The sequence below is a fragment of the Trematomus bernacchii genome, unplaced genomic scaffold, assembly GCF_902827165.1.
Source record: "Trematomus bernacchii unplaced genomic scaffold, fTreBer1.1, whole genome shotgun sequence".
Lineage (NCBI taxonomy): Eukaryota > Metazoa > Chordata > Actinopteri > Perciformes > Nototheniidae > Trematomus > Trematomus bernacchii.
In genome coordinates this window covers 14,777,229-14,794,181 of record NW_022988050.1, presented here as the reverse complement: position 1 = coordinate 14,794,181, position 16,953 = coordinate 14,777,229, and the positions used below count along the sequence as shown (strand labels likewise).

The following is a 16,953-nucleotide window of genomic DNA, read 5'->3' as shown; positions in this document are numbered from 1 at the left end:
AACCGTCAAGCGTGCTGATAAGAAACAACACCCAAACTACTTCCGGTGGAGTGAAATATTTGAAAAATAAAAGCACTTTACTGATAATCAATATAAGCACACGGTAGTACGTGAGTTAATGTAGATAGCTAACAATAACTTTAAATGCAACTCTTAAGGTAAATTGTATTTTTGGAGTGCAAATTCTTAATATTTAACTATTAATTAATGGAAACGAAAAGGCTAAAAGGACCGGAAGCAGTAACGATGCTGAATAGTTGGCAGCCATTGACACCTTCTGAGTCACAATAACTCTATTTATGGAAAGAAAAAAATACTTGTAGGGTTATTATCGTCTTTAGCGCTGTACTACTGTGTGTAAAGTATACAAATACAGTTTATATAGTACAACATGAAAATAAATCTTTATGGTGGGATTTACAGTGTTAGGCAGATGTTAAGAGTCTACATTTATTCAGTAAAGCCTTGTTTTAATGAATACAAACATACATTTTTATTTTACAGGTACAATGAGTTACCCATTAAGAGTGACATTTCGGTACAGTTTCAACATTTCTTAAAATGTACAATTTGAAGCATTGAAATGAGGATGCAAGCCTTAGAATGTAACGCTACATTTTCTTCAGTACATAATATATAATATACACACTGAAGCATCAGTTATTTTGTCTTTATGGTAACTATCTGCATTAGCAGGGAGTGGTGGACACACATGAGGAAAGGACGTTTATATTGCTGCTTGTTACAAAGTCATAACATGCTACGCTGAAGCTTTCTGGCTCCGCTCTATGGCCATCTTCTCCAGCCGCTCGGTGTAGAACCCATTGAAATCCAGCCTGTGAAATCATAGGAGCTGAGTTAGCAAAGTATTTAGCTAAAACATGCATTTTGTAATGGATAATCTGCACTAGCTCAGTCTATACGAAATAATGTTCATACTTAAATTAATGGTACAGCTCTGTATGAGGTATTGTAGGTTAAAAAAAGTCTGAGGAGTGGGGCAATATTTACAAAAAAACTAAATTAAAACATTTTTAATTTAGGAGAAAACAACTTGAATATTCTGTGATATTTAAGTGGCAAATTACGACGAAAATACAATATTCTGTGAGATTATTAAGTCATTAACACTGGATACTAAACTAGTACAGTACACAGAAAAAAATGTTTAACCTACAATGGCCTTAATATGTTGTCGTAGCGTAAAAAAATAAAATGTTTTGAAGGCGAGACAATAAAGGCAAACACTGGTTCGCTTTGGAACAGGTAGTGGCCTTATCAAGTATTATAACACATTATATTGTGCAAAAAGACATTTAGTTGAAACTGTACGTACCTGTAGATGATGCTGATCATGCTGTGCTCGCAGTCGTTGGTGCTGTAGATGCTCAGCTTGTCCAGCAGGTCCAGCAGCAGCGTGCTGAAGTTGCTGTCAAACTTGCTGATGCTGGTTTCAAAGCCTGCGTCTGACTGGAGGATGTCTGCATGCTCAGATAATAACTGAAGCAGGGAGAGAACACAACCGTTTAACTCAGAAGCTGCAGATCTTTGTACACCAGTCATTTCATATTGTCTGGTTTGGATGGAACATTTCTGATGTTTTGGAGTCATGTTTTTGATGATCTATTGGAAATACCTTTGTGTTCAGCCTCTTCTTCTCTGCCTCCTCAGCATGTTCCCTCTCAGTGGGAGGCCCATCCATAGTCCCCTGCTCCTTAGAGAGGCGCTCCAACCTCTTGCTCTGAGTGAACCGCTTTAAAATACAAAAGGAAAAAACATCTTAGTAACAGGATCTTCCCCTCATTGTTGTATTTTCCAGGAGCAGAAAGAAGACACTGTGGGTGTTTCTCAATCGCGAGTACGCTTGCTTGGTAGCACATGTCTTCCGAGTCACTTGCTTCAGAAGCGAGGCAATTCCTGGCATTCGGAAAACGAAGAATGGAACAGGCTAGCAAGTGTGCAGGTGTGCGTCATGCGAGAGGCCCCGCCTTACATTTTCCGCCACAGATTTGGGGAAATTGGTCCGTGCGCAAAGCATTGTGGGGATTTTAAGACCGCGGAGTCTACTCATGTGCAGCCTCGAAATTTCTCCAAACGAAGTACGCCGGACTCGGTAGAATTCCAAGTATGCTGGACATTGGAACAGTCCTTCGGCGGCACTCGATGACGTAGTATGCTTGAAATAGTGGCTCTGCAGCAGCTTTACTCGAGATTGAGAAACGCCCCCTATTCAGAAATATTTTCTCTTTATCCTCCTGTCAACAAACCTGCATGCAGCTTGTGAACATGACGCAGACGGACATGAGTTTGGAGAAGATCCTCAGGAGCTCGGGGTTAGTCAGCATGCAGTCTTTCAGGCAGTTATCCAAGAAGCTGGTGTGATGGCAGAGCACGTCATCGATGTTTGACGCCTGCAGAAGACAGGAGGTTAGAACAACAACAAAAATGCCAGCTGTTAGCTAACCATCAGCTGGCTGTCAGCTAACTGTGATGTTGTTAGACTAAAAAACATTGACAGTAGGATAACAGCGAGGACCTGGTTTCACTCACTGTTTTCAGGTTGTTCTCCATGATGTGCCAGGTGGGCTCCATCACCTCAAACATCATGTAGTACTGGATGTTCTGCACAAAGTTGAGCATGCGCTGTCGCAGGGCAAAGGCAGCAGCAAACCTGCAGAATGAACAGTGTGAGGACATTTTTCTGGTAGAGATTTTTACATAAATTCACTTTATATCAACTCACCATTTGGCACAATGTGAAGAGTACAGCTTGAAATCTTTGTTGCAGATCCACACGTTGCACAGCAGCCTCTCGACGTGTTTGCAGTAAAAAATGTGTCTGAACAACATCTGGTACCTCGTCAGGGCTTTCCTGGAAAATTCATACAAGTACAAAGGGTGTTTAATTGCATATATGCTTCCAGGGACACATTCCTGTCAATCTGGGATACTGGAAAAACAAAGAAGAATTCCTTATATGTCTACTTAATTTTTGTTAAGTACTTACTTGTGAATTTATTTGTGATATTAGATCAATTCAGTAGTTCAGTACCTGTTGATGATGAGTGACAGGGGCCACTTGACGATGTAGTCGAAGGAGAAGGCCTCCAGGCCGCTGAGGCCCACCTCGGTGGGCTCTGCGTTGATGATGGCCTTCTCCTGTTTGGTCTCAATGGCCAGCACCCGCAGCAGCTGAGTGATGACGTCATGAGGCATGAGGTCAATCTGTGGAGAGAAGAGAGGAAGTTTAACATTATGAAGTGTGAAGAGAACTAACTACATTAGTGACGGTATAATGAAGGAATGGATAGATTGTCAAGTTATGTTTCCAGTTATTCCTATAGCTTATCATTTTCTTTCCATTTGTCGAGGGTTTTCAAGATAGTTGTGGCTAATAAAGTGTATTTGAGCCGCTTTCTGAATTACATTTAACAAACAAATTAAATATGTGTTTATTGTTGAATCATTAAATGAGAAGGACCATGGGGCGCAGAGAGTTGTCCAGTTGAGTCTGCAACCAGTCTGGTTGCAATGATACAGAATAATATCGGGCTATGTGTATTCATTTCTCCTCTGTTATTGTTTGGCAGTGCTGAATTGGCACTTGTACAAATCTTTGGGGCAATTGTTCCGCCTATCCTCTACTGAGATTAAATGTACATTATTTGTATTGTGGTTGTGGTGTTTGCTTGCCCCCCGATATTGGCCTGTCAACATTGCAATACTGCTTTTACTGCATAAAACCATAGTACATGTTTTTTACCTAGTGCAAGAAAACAGCAAGGTATCACCTAAATTACTGAACGTTTTTTAATTACAGTGCATCCGGAAAGTATTCATACCCCTTCACTTTTTCCACATTTTGTTATGTTACAGCCATATTTCAAAATGGATTAAATTCATTTGTTTTCTCAACATTCTACACACAATACCCCATAATGACAAAGTTACAAAAGTTTTAAAATAATTTTTGCTAATGAATTAAAAATAAAACACTCAAATATCACATGTGCATAAGTATTCACACCCTTAACTCAATACTTTGTTGAAGCACCTTTGGCAGCAATTACAGCCTCAAGTCTTCTTGAGCATGATGCTACACGCTTGGCACACCTTTCTTTGGGCAGTTTCTCCCATTCTTCTTTGCAGATCGTCTCAAGCTCCATCAGCTTGGATGGGGAGCGTCGGTGCACAGCCATTTTCAGATCTCTCCAGAGATATTCAATCCGGTTCAAGTCTGGGCTCTGGCTGGGCCACTCAAGGACATTCACAGACTTGTCTCGAAGCCACTCCTTTGTTATCGTGGCTGTGTGCTTAGGGTCATTGTCCTGTTGAAAGGTGAACCTTGGCCCCAGTCTGAGGTCCAGAGCGCTCTGGAGCAGGTTTTCATCAAGGATCTCCCTGTACATTGCTGCATTCATCTGTCCCTTGATCCTGACTAGTCTCCCAGTTCCTGCTGCTGAAACACATCCCCACAGCATGATGCTGCCACCACCAGGCTTCACTGTAGGGATGGTGTTGGCCAGGTGATGAGCGGTGCCTGGGTTCCTCCAGACATGATGCTTGGCATTCAGGCCAAAGAGATCCATTGTGGTTTCATCAGACCAGACAATTTGGTTTCTCATGGTCTGAGAGTCCTCTAGGTGCTCCATGGGGGCTTTCATGTAGGGCTGTGCAATTAATCGTATTTTAATCGCAATTACGATTTTGGCCTGCCACAATTACGAAAAAAACGATTATTTTGCTTTGCTAGGTTGTGACAGTGCACTGCAACATATTTGATCAAATGTATTTGTATTTATCATATTTATATATGTTTAGTAGCTTGTTGAAGTGCGCTCCAAAATATTTGTTGATCTTGTTTTTTGGTATTTATTATTTTGATATTATTTATTTAAATGTAGATATAAATGTATCATTTATTTTATTTATTTTTGTATTGGTTTTTCAGTTGAATTATACGTTCAGGGAAATCAACAGTTAAAAAGATACTGTTCAAATTATTATTTGTATTTAAAAGTTCAATATATGGATGTTTTCAAAGTCATGAATAATCGTATTTAATAATCGTGATATCAATTATTGACCAAAATAATCGTGATTATGATTTTTGCCATAATCGCACAGCCCTACTTTCATGTGCCTTTTGCTGAGGAGTGGCTTCCTTCTGGCCACTCTACCATAAAGGCCTGATTGGTGGAGTGCTGCACAGATGGTTGTCCTTCTGGAAGGTTCTCCCATCTCCACAGAGGAACACTGGAGCTCTGTCTGAGTGACCATCAGGTTCTTGGTCACCTCTCTGACCAAGGCCCTTCTCCCCCGATGCTCAGTTTGGTTTGGGCGGCCAGCTTTAGGAAGAGCCGTGGTGGTTTCAAACATCTTCCATTTGCAAATGATGGAGACCACTGTGCTCGTTGGGACGTTCAATGCTGCAGACATTTTTCTGTACCCTTCCCCAGATCTGTGCCTTGATACAATCCTGTCTCTGAGGTCTACAGACAATTCCCTGGACCTCATGACTTGGTTTGTGCTCTGATATGCACTGTCAACTGTGGGACCTCATATAGACAGGTGTGTTCCTTTCCAAGTCATGTCCAATCTATTTAATTTACTACAGGTGGACTCCAGTCAAGTTATTGAAACATTTCAAGGATGATCAGTGGTAACGGGATGCGCCTGAGCTCAATTTTCAGTGTCATAGAAAAGGGTGTGAATACTTATGTACATGTGATATTACATTTTATTATTTTTAACACGTTTGCAAAAAATTATTTAAAAACGTTTTCTATTTGTCATTATGGGGTATTGTGTGTGGAATGTTGAGAAAAAAACTATTTAATCAATTTTGAAATAAGGCTGTAACATAACAAAATGTAAAAACAGTGAAGGGGTATGAATACTTTCCGGATGCACTGTACATGTTACTTTGTGCTAAGGCATACATGTGTCTATAAAGGGGAAATATCATGCTATTCCTACTTTTGACAGATACAGGTATATGCAAACAAATAACATCAAAAGTGTGTGTTTTTTAAACATTAAATGTGTGAACATTTTCTTATAGAAACAAAACATATGACTATTAAGTATAAACCTAAAATTGGGCTTGATATGTCCCCTTTAAAAACATGCAATAACTGCTTATTGCCACTTGGGGGTAGCACAAACAAGACTTAAAGACAACTCGCATTTTATCCAATAAATCCAATATTATCTCTCTTTTTTTAAACTCTGTTATTGGTCTCTACTAAATGAGGGGAAATATGTGGCTCTTTAGCTGCTAAATGCTCCACTAAGTTCACCAGCTGGTCTCTTACTGTGTCTGATGTTTGCTGCTGAGCAGGTAGTGAGGCTTTTCAACTACTTCAAAGAAATGTAAACCGCTGCCTGCTCCATTGGACACAGAACTACAGTATGATTATTTGCACCCACCTTGAGGTCGTCTTTGAAGGGGTCGGTGTTGGCGGTGCTCATCCTCAGAGCCAGCTCCAGCAGGGCTTCCAGTCGGGGGGGGACAATGTCGTCCACTGGCTTCTTCAGCTCCTCCTCTGTCAGGTCCATGAAGTGCACGAAGAAATCCCCTTTGTCCATCAAGAAGTAGTGCTTGATGGATCTAATGACACAGACACATCGAGTTTTAAAGGAATATCAGTGAATCACTACATCCAAAAGCTTGTAGGCAAGACTTAATGGTTATCAGATGAAATGACTGTCTTTAATGATATATGTTGTCAGTAAGGGAGAGGAAAGCGTGGGGTTGAAGGAGACTTATATTTAATGGATAGTTATTATTATTAGAAATAAATGCAGATGCTTCCATAAAGGACACTAGGGCTTTTGAAAGACTGAATACTATCTCTTATCTCCCTTGGTTCCAAATACCACTCAGCATCTACCTGAGGCGTAACACCAGCTCCTTCTCCTCCATGAGGAAGTCCAGCAGGACCTTGCTGGCGTAGTTGTAAGCTTTCTCTATCTGCTCCACATAGGCCCTCTCCTTCAGGGTGTACAGCACCTCCTTAGCATCAGGACACGTCACATCGCGGCCGCACTCCCGCACCACATTCAGGTATTTCCCTACAAGATGACAGAGAAAGAAAATCAATATCTTGTTTAAGAGAGGGTTTTTTTACTGTTTTACATTTGTTTGTTAGTTTGTTTTTTACCTGTGCTTAATATCTTGTCTGCCATTTTCTGTAGAAAGGAAGGAATGCGATGTTGTACAATGGTGTATCTCTGATCCCAGTACTTGTCGTTGTAGTCCTCCTGAATCTTCTCTTTCTGCAGCTCGTGCTCCTCCACCATGAACTCACTGTGGGGGGGAAATATAGACAATAGAAGTAAATCAGATTGAAACACGGAGTAGATACTATGATAGAGGGGCCACTGTAGGGTAAAACAAATATGTTTTATGGGACTGGCAGAGGGACTTTACGAGCTTAAAATGACAAATATACTCTTTAATCAAGAAAATGGTGTAATCTTTTTACCCATAATTGTTGAAGGAACTTCATCGTCAGAGTTCTTTCTTGGAAAAGTTTTACATTGAAAATTCAGATTTTTTTCAAATCATTTTACCCCCCCTCTTGACTCTCAACAACAATGGTCCTAATACCCGTCGTAAAATACAAGTGTAATCTGTTATTTTTGAGCATCAGTGTAAACTGTACCTGTATGGATCCTTGATGATGCCCCTGTAGGTCCACTTCTCCAGTATTTCAAAGTAGGGCACGCTGGCTGCTTTAGTGAGGTAGAGGCACAGCTCCTGAGCCTGGCTGTCCCCGGTGTAGTTGAAGGTTCGGTCGTGGAGGAGGCTCAGTGTCGCCCCCCCCCATACACTCCCCTTTGTCCACCGAGGAAGCTGTGAAATGAGTGGAAGAAAAACGATTTCATATTTTAAAAAAGGTACCGGTTTGATTAGTGCAGTTATCTATAGGAAATAACAAAAACATTTCCTAACCAATTCTATCTTCAAACAGTAAAGAATCACCCCAGGGTATAACACACGTTATTAGTTTTAACTTGTATTGTTTAGGGATGAAATGTTGACATCAACAGCTGAGCTCAAACTGCTGGGTCACACTGAATTAGAGTTACTTTTGTCAGGTATTTTTGATTTATTCCTTCTTAGTCCTTTGTCAAATGTCCTTGTTAGTTTTTATCATATTTTGTTAACTACATTCTGGTTGCTAAGTTTTAGTTGACTAAAAGTCTGGGTATTTTAGTTGGATCTGGATAAAAAAAAAACATGACTATTTTAGTTTTGTTTTAGTCAGGCCAGACAAATACATATTTTGTTTTTAAACTACATTTAATCTTGTCTTTTTTGTCAACAATATTACTTAAATAAACGTTAGCAAAACATATTTAGTCGTAGTTTTCATTATTAAAATGAACACTGCCCCAATCAAAGACAAACATTTTGATCAGTCTCACCGATGGAGGCCAGTATCTCCATGGTCCTCATGGTGGGCTGGATGTAGAACCAGAGCTTCTGCAGGGACAGCAGGCCCTGCCGCTGCAGGTGCTCCAGCTGAGTGACCAGGATCAGGTACTCCTTCATCAGGGTCCTCATGGCCGCCGTCAGCGCGTGGTTCACCTGGCCGTACTCAAAGGACGACTTCTCCTCAATGAAGCTGAAGGATGAACACAACAGAACCATCTGATAATGTATCCTCAGATTATAAATGTATATGAACAACTGACATATTTATATTCTTACCGTGTTATAGTGGAGTAATACGACGCAACTGGTAATATTCTGTTAACCAGTTCTTTGATGGACATGTCCAGCGTTGAATCCACGATGAAGGAGCGGTTCTGCCTCCCCAGGACAGGCTGAGCTGTGATGTCCCGCCCATCAACACCAACCAGGACAAACAGCAGATCCTCCACCAGAGCTTGTTCCTGAGCAGGCAGGGGCATCGTACCTGAGCGCAGAAAACCCAGGTATAAACACCAACAACAACAACAAATACAGTATTTTGAAGTAGAACACAACTCATTTCAGGTCGATGATGATCCAGTCAGGTGGATAATGAGCTAGTGTCGGGCTGCAGACTGCACGGAGCAGAAATTCATTTCCAATGTGTTGGCTTACCGATGGCCACAGCTGGATCTCCTGTGGGGCCGGAGCTGGTGATGAAGTCTCCGAGGAGAGCAGGACGGTCGTACACCCAGTTAGGAAACACAGGGTTGGGCAGGGTGGGGTTCTTCTTGTTGTGTTTGTCCCTCAGCATCTTCCGTGTGACTTCAGCAGGCTACAGAAAACACAAATGACAAAGAGAGGCGGATTAATTAAGAGCCGATAAAAAGGCAAAATGTCATTTTAACCTAGTATTGTTATGATTGACTCTCTTGTCATAGGCTTTGAGTCCTGATGGGACCTTAATAATGGCCTAAACAGCAAGTGTGTCGTAAAAGAGTAGGTTGTTGACTCTGTTGAGGTAGAGGAAGAAAAGCACGCATATACCTCTAGATGGGATTGAAAATAATTGAACCCCTAACATCACTAAACCCACTAAACCCTCCAAGAGAAATCATTTCCATCCAGGTTGACTTCATCTGAATGGCCTATTCTACATTGTCTTGGGCTAACCTAACCTCAGATCTGATGCATCTGAGTTATAATTGCTCACCAGTGGAGCGTTGGAGCTGGCCGTCACGTTGCCGAGCTTCTTCCGCAGCTCGTCCAGCTCCTGCATGGACATCTTGGTGCTGGTCTGAGGCAGACTGTAGCTGGTGGTCGTGGTTGTCGTGGTGTTTGTGGATGACTCTGACCTCTCTTTGGCATTTTGCTGCAGAAACTGGAGGGTCTACGGAGAATATCATGACATAGCTGTGAGACACTGTGATAAGAAAGCTTAACAAATGAGGTCAAACGGAGGTTTATCTCTGTTGACACTACTCCCATTGTTGAGAGAGGAATGATATATATATATTTGACCATATCAAAAATAGGATTCATTCTTTACATCGTGATCACCTAAAATCCATTAAACCAAAGTGTGAAGTAAGTTTATCGGATGTAATAAACAAAGAAAAACAGATAATAAGCTGCTTGTAAACAATGTGTTACCTCTTTATCCTCACAGAGTTTGGACAGCAGGTAGACAAGAGGGTCGAGGTTTCGAACATTTTTGGACTTGAGCTCCTCGTACTTCCTCAAGAAGTCCTCGGGGGTTTTAGAAAACTCAGCTAATTTTACCTGAAAATGATAACAGACAATATAGGAATATATTCACAATTAGCAACACATTTCAAAATTGTTGTGGTTCCTTCGACAGAAAGATGTATTTATGTTATAGACTACAATTATGCCATTGTTCATCCAGATCCAGCCATGTATTTTAAACAATAAACATGAATAGCACATGCAAAGAGATGTCTCAGTCATTCATATTTATGTATCCATCTTCATAAGTTGCGACACAAGCATGAACTCAACAAAGTGCAAACTGCAGTTGATGCAGAAACATTTGATTAAAAAAACATTTTGTTGGCCAATGAGGCCTGCACAAGTTCTTAATATCATCCTTTCATGCCACCTTATCACTTTCGGGAGCTCATGGTCAAGTCTGTCACATTGTAAGACTTTTGCCTGCTTATGAAGTTATACTAAAGCATGTCTGTTAACTCTCACCTTAGCACTGTGAGAAGACACTGTAGTATTGACATAGGGAGTCCTGTGTTTCTGCAGCAGGTCGATGTAGCCCTCTGCTCCATCACCTCCTCGGACATGGAGCAGGCTCAGCAGCTCGTTCACATCATGGTGGATCCTGAACTCACTCATGGCTTAGTCAGCTGGAATAACACACACTTTATTAAATGAAACAATAAAGAGAATAGACTAGCCCCATATAGAGATGGCTCCTACTGACCAACTTATTTAATTTAACAGATTTAGTCTCAACCAGATATTTTAAATGCGTGCGTGCACCATCTTCTCTTACGAGCTGTGATGCTGAGCTAACAGTCAACAGTTATTTGATGCTAGCTTGGTGACAGCCTCGGGTAAAATAAACCATTAGGATGCTAACTGCGTAGCTAGCTTATAAAGCATGACATATATAATTCATTGAATTGTAATAACAACGCTACTCAGTAATAATAAGCCTTATTACAGGTGTAACCAGAGTCTCAACAAGCACTATACCTGTCAGCCGTGTCTGTTTCAATACAACAGCAAACAAGCACCAAACGCGCCCACAACCAGTCAAATCCTTCTTCTTCTTCTTCTGCTGCTGTAATAGGGGCGGGAACGGCGCCACACTGCCCTCCAAAGGTTAAAAAAGAATACTACAACAATGCTTTTATTTCTTATTTTTATAGAACATAAATATAAAGAAAAATATACCCAAAAAAAGGGAACAGAAAGGGAATTAATTTACAATGATGGAGAAAATTATGTTATCATAAATATAAATATAAGTGTAATTTTAAGCTATATACTGTGAAATATATGTCCCTTTCTGTCATTTATGATTTGTCTTATATATATGGCTATATCATTATTAATGTAAAAATAAAGGTATCACACTCAAACGATGCCTGTTAAATAAGATATATTTGTTATACTTTTAAAATAAATGTTTAATTACACATTTTTTATAAACACTGTGTGTTTTTGTAGGGGGAAAGTGCAAAATGTTGGTGCAGGGCATCTGTGCAATATCTGTGCAGATTTCTCTATATTATTTCACATATATTAACATTTTAATAAATGCTATTATTTGGGAGGCTAAACTTCCACCTACCAAATATTACTTTTAGCTTTTATTTTGAAAAACGACGACACAGCGGAAGTAAACAGTAATCACGTTACAACCCGGAAGAGGTGCCTTTCTCTGATTAACGTTTGAATAGACAAGAATGAGCAATTTATCTTGAGCAGAAACGATTAAACGCGATGCTGCTAACATCGTACAGCCTTTGATAATCATATCCGTGTCTTAATCTTCGGCGCTGGAGAGACAAAGGCGGTCGAGCGCGAGCAGCAACGCCCTGATGCCAGCCGCCCCGTCGGAGAAAAATACCCTCTCCGCTCTGTTTACAAATCGGCTGGGCGAAAGTGTTTCCCCGCAGTGTGTCGTTAGCTAATCGTGTGTGCTTTTCAGACGAATAGAAAAACATGGCTGAACTGCATGTCGTGGAGTCGAGCGGCACTGGCACCATAGAGCAGCCCGAGCAGCACCGCGATGTCCGGGGCTCGGTGCGCCTGGCGTCGCCCACTCTCATGGTTCCTCCGCGGAGCAGCCAGCTCAGCCCCGGCGGGGTGTCGAGCGGCAGCGGCGGACGCTCTGTGTTTGGGTTCCCGGGGAAGAGCAACCCGAGCTCCCCGTCCGAACCGGCGGACAAGCCGGGCTCGCGCTGGGTTCGCCTGAACGTCGGCGGGACCTACTTCGTCACGACCAAACAGACGCTGTGTCGGGACCCCAAATCCTTCCTGTCCCGACTGTGTCAAGAAGACCCCGACCTGGACTCCGACAAAGTGAGCGCACACACACAACTTATTGGGCTTAATTGGATTTGTTTATAGTTGTGTTCATTATAAAGCCCTATAGAACTAAAGCTAGAAGTATCTTTGGATCCTAAAAGCGAGATTCACTGTTTCCTTCATGATATGTATCCGTTTGTCCTAATTGTAATGTCTTTTTGGTGATATGCAGTGGTGAAATATGTACTATTAGCAACTATTAGCAAAACAAAAATATAGAAATACTCCTACAGTCAATAAGAGAAGAGTTTGAAATACAAATCCTCAAGTTGAGTTCCATTTACTGGGGTGTTGCAATATTTACAAGAAACTCAGTTTACTTTCACATAAGACAAAGAAAAGCACCAGAACAAAAGGCAAAAACTTGGTAATTGGTAAAAAAAAAAGATTTTAACATCAGTCGATTGGCAAGATATTCATAACAACATACTAATTAATTTGAAAAAGAGAAACACTTTAACAGCTACTGTTGTGACATTGGAAAACAAATGTGTAGAGAGTTAACAATAATATTGATCCGTTATCTTTATTTAGCAATTGAACAGCTTCTTAATTTCTCGATTCAAACATATAATCGGCAATAATGTTATGAAATGTCTTGTTATTGATACAAAAATATCCTTCTTACACTAAAATAGTCGATGTGTGGCTCCTATTCAAAGCGTCCTGGACTGGTCTGATTCAACTTTTGTCCCTTTTTCCATTTCTGCAAAGAGACTACAGTATTTACAATAAGGAAAACCAAATCCCCGTCACACATGTCATCCCTTTATTTGCTCCCACAGGATGAGACTGGAGCCTACCTGATCGACAGGGACCCCACATACTTCGGCCCCATCCTGAACTACCTTCGCCACGGAAAACTGATCATGGATAAAAACCTGGCTGAGGACGGTAAAATACTTTCATCAGGATTTATTTTGCTCAAACATCATGCAAAATCTTTGTCTGTGAATATTCATTTTGAGTGTATACAAACCACACAATGAAGGCTATTTTTTGTGTCAGGCGTTCTTGAGGAAGCCGAGTTCTACAACATCGCATCACTGGTGAGGCTGGTGAAAGAGAGGATACGGGACAACGAGAACCGAACATCCCAGGTACAGAGAAAACTCCAGTACAAACACAACAAAAATAGCTTTCTTTGATCTGTGTGCAGATTGTTGATGTTGTTCTGTGTGTTTCTGTCCCTCAGGGCCCTGTGAAGCATGTGTACCGAGTACTACAGTGCCAAGAGGAGGAACTCACACAGATGGTCTCTACCATGTCAGACGGCTGGAAGTTTGAGCAGGTGCACAAAATACACATTTGTTTTCCCTGTTGTCATGTTTCAGTTCATGCATCAGTTGTTTCAAAGCTACGGTTTGGAGCACATTTATCAAAAAACATATTTGTTCTTCTCTTCAAATAGAAAAGCAAAGAGAGTTTATTATATTCAGGCATCTATTTGAGATTTGTTTTATATTTAGTATTGTGAATGTATTCAACAGAGCTGATATGTAGGATTCACATTTTTGGCAATAGTGCCCAATATCCTGCAAAAATAATATTGCAACCATGCTAAACGCGCTCAAATTGGGAATGAAACATGAACATTTTAAATATGCTTCATATAAGCCTAATGTCTAGAGATTAGGCTTATTAATTCAGACAATATAGGGTCAGGTTTGTTTGTGATTTGCATTAATAATTGGGTCAATGTGTGGGACCATGAAAGAAGGTCTAATATGAGCCTCTGTTTTGGTTCAAAGACATATTTTGTTATCGTGTTATTCTAAGATATTTATTACTAAAAGATTAATCTTTAGGAAGCCAGTTTAATAATGTTTTGGCTACGTATCAAAGCAAAACAAATTGCCTGTAAATGCCTTTTCATAGCAATGGTTCAATTATTTACATTTTTGGTAGATTTTCTGATTGTTCTTTGGAAATGTCCTTTTAATCTCAATGAGTTATTTTACCTGGTTAAATAAAGGATATATATATTTAAACAATCCAACATGTAACCCGTGCTCTATAAAACTGAGAGAAAAAGACAATCATCATGTTTGAAATGCTGAACTCAGAAAGAATACTAATACTAAATGAACATAAATGTGTACTTCATAATTCTTACTTTGGTCTTTTTGCCTGTCCTCAGCTCATAAGCATCGGCTCCTCTTATAACTACGGCAACGAGGACCAGGCAGAGTTTCTATGTGTAGTTTCCCGGGAACTGAACAACTCCACCAACGGCATCGTCATCGAGCCCACCGAGAAGGCCAAGGTGAGCTGATCACGAGTAGCTACACACGCTAATCTATATTATTGTTTTTGTCAACAACTCCCATTAAAAACAAAATCTACCATAAAAATACTAGCAAACATTTTTCTTGCATGGACAGCCTTATATGAACCGTACTTCTTGTTCACCTCTTAACGTAACAATCTGAGAAGGGGAAAACAAGTTGGGAATCAATGACCTACAAAACCAAATGTGTATTAATCCGCCACTGAAAGTAGTTTCTAACAAATGTTTTCTGTTTGAGTGATGTTTTTCTGCTGTTTAAGGAATTGACTGAGCCTTTTTTTTCTTCATCAAATTAAACATATTTTTGAGCTGTTTTGTCAGATTGACATCAGTAGGAGTTAATGAACTTGAAGCGGAGTGTATCAGAGCCACTTTATTTTTTGTGGGATTTATTGATAAAAAGAACAAATTTAAATATCATGATTCCTTTGTTGTTCATGGTTTTTTACCTACAACTCAAAAAGCAAAACATTCAACTTAAAAATCATATAAAAGAGAAGTGAAAAGTTGATCCTCACAATTGAGAAACTTAAACCTGAATATAAATGTTCTCCTTAAAGGGGACCTTTCAGATAAAAACTGATCCAGATTTGAACACTGTCCTGACGTCAGGACAGTGGCGCTACGGCTATTGGGCCAACTCCACCAATCAGGAGGAGACAGCCACGGCCATTGCCGTTCGAAAGCGCTGGAGACGCTGTAGTACATATGCCAGGCCTGTAGGTGGTGCTGTTCTCACAGAATCTGCCCTTGCAAAAACAGAGCTAGAAATTGTCAAATTGAGCAAAATGAGGCATGGCTAAAATGCATGACCTGTTTGGTATTTTGAAAAAGAAAAAGGATAAATATGCCTTATATAGGTATGGTCCTACACTATATTATTCAAATATAGCATGATAGGTCCACAATTCCTTGATCACCGCAGCTTTAATGACCTGAAATGATGGCAAATGTTATGGGATTTTTTGATTTCCACTGACTTATATTTCCATGTGTCCTCACAGATCCTCCAGGAGCGAGGCTCGCGGATGTGAGGAGACGAGGCGCTGAGCTAAATAACACTTTACCAACAAACAAAAGACAATAACAAACATTTCCTCCAGTTTTCATTAAAGACCCATGAGTTCCCCTTCTACCTTTCTAACATCACCTCTGTCTACATCGTCATCATCATCGACGCCCCGCCCCTCCTCCTCTGGTGTGCCTTTCCACAGCGGGGGCTGCCGACGCCCCCCCCCCCCCCCCCCCCCCCCCCTGCAGTGCTGCAACACCACCCGGATGTTCCTCCTCCTCCGTGGCCGGCTGTGGAACACTTCAGGGGGAGTTTTAAAAAGGGATTACCAGTGAGTGTTTTCTTCCTCATAGCAGCTTTTCTTAATGGTCACTGCTACGGCTACGGTACTGATTGTAGCCCCGTGTTATTGTCAGCGGATGAACGCCCAGCTCAAAGCTACTATAAATCATCATCATCATCATCATCACTTCTACTTTTGGCTAAGCAGAAACCTCCTCAGGACTCTCAAAGGACGTAAAGGAATGAATACAGCTCCTCTTTCTGAGCCTCTTTACCTGAATCTGTCAATGGAGCGACTGCCGCGTCTTGATCTGCACTCCCAGAATCCTCGGCTGATTTCTGAGGCAACACACCGAGCCTGGAGGATGAAGGGCGGAGGATTTGAAGGCAGCATGACGCAGAGTCTCTGTTTGAGCCATCCTTGTGCAGCATTTCAGTCTTTAAACACTTTGAAAGAGTAAACAACCATCTTACAGGTGTTTCTGTTCCGTTTCGCTGTACAAATCACAACATCCTCCTGTTTCCTGTCCCTGGGCTCGATTTGGTCTCTACTTCCCAGGGATAATAATGTTCGCGCAAAAAGAAAACTCTGAAAAAAAGAAAAAAAAGACTACACTTGTGTACAATTTGTCCAGGCATGTGAGGAATCTTAATATAGATCTATATAGGCTACATGATGAAATTATATGAAATGCAAAATGGTGTAAGTACTGATTTCTGTATCATAGTTGTTATATATTTACATATGGGTCTATTTAAACGATGGAGAAAATATCATTATTCATAATCATGAATTTTTTTCTGAAGGTTTCCCGCCCGGTAATATGGTGTGTGTACGCAGTGCCTCACTGCTTTCTGTCCATCACTTAAATA

The 16,953-nt window shown here is 40.7% G+C and overlaps 2 protein-coding genes across 2 annotated transcripts; one reads left to right on the top strand and one right to left on the bottom strand.

The window, feature by feature from the left end:
- Window positions 1-373: 373 nt before the first annotated feature.
- On the bottom strand, window positions 374-11,232 carry tubgcp2 (tubulin, gamma complex associated protein 2). Its single transcript, XM_034118988.1, is given in 19 exon segments — window positions 374-836; window positions 1,337-1,500; window positions 1,637-1,753; window positions 2,268-2,411; window positions 2,551-2,671; window positions 2,744-2,872; window positions 3,053-3,225; window positions 6,433-6,613; window positions 6,897-7,077; window positions 7,167-7,312; window positions 7,671-7,831; window positions 7,833-7,861; window positions 8,437-8,636; window positions 8,723-8,930; window positions 9,101-9,260; window positions 9,639-9,815; window positions 10,079-10,207; window positions 10,643-10,803; window positions 11,156-11,232. Coding segments are annotated over 18 exon segments (2,646 nt in total). The 5' UTR covers window positions 10,793-10,803; window positions 11,156-11,232; the 3' UTR covers window positions 374-760.
- A 572-nt stretch (window positions 11,233-11,804) lies between these two features.
- Window positions 11,805-15,857, top strand: kctd2 (potassium channel tetramerization domain containing 2). Its single transcript, XM_034119404.1, has 6 exons — window positions 11,805-12,490; window positions 13,282-13,390; window positions 13,505-13,596; window positions 13,692-13,787; window positions 14,637-14,762; window positions 15,791-15,857. Exons 1-6 carry the CDS (start codon window positions 12,131-12,133, stop codon window positions 15,818-15,820), a joined length of 813 nt encoding a protein of 270 aa, XP_033975295.1. The 5' UTR covers window positions 11,805-12,130; the 3' UTR covers window positions 15,821-15,857.
- Window positions 15,858-16,953: the final 1,096 nt, after the last annotated feature.

Bases quoted from the DNA above. Each gene is read 5' to 3' on its own strand.
- kctd2 (XM_034119404.1), top strand. From the start codon at position 12,131: ATGGCTGAACTGCATGTCGTGGAGTCGAGCGGCACTGGCACCATAGAG. The intron at 12,491-13,281 runs GTGAGCGCACAC...TTGCTCCCACAG, and splicing joins CCGACCTGGACTCCGACAAA to GATGAGACTGGAGCCTACCT. The intron at 13,391-13,504 runs GTAAAATACTTT...TTTTTGTGTCAG, and splicing joins TAAAAACCTGGCTGAGGACG to GCGTTCTTGAGGAAGCCGAG.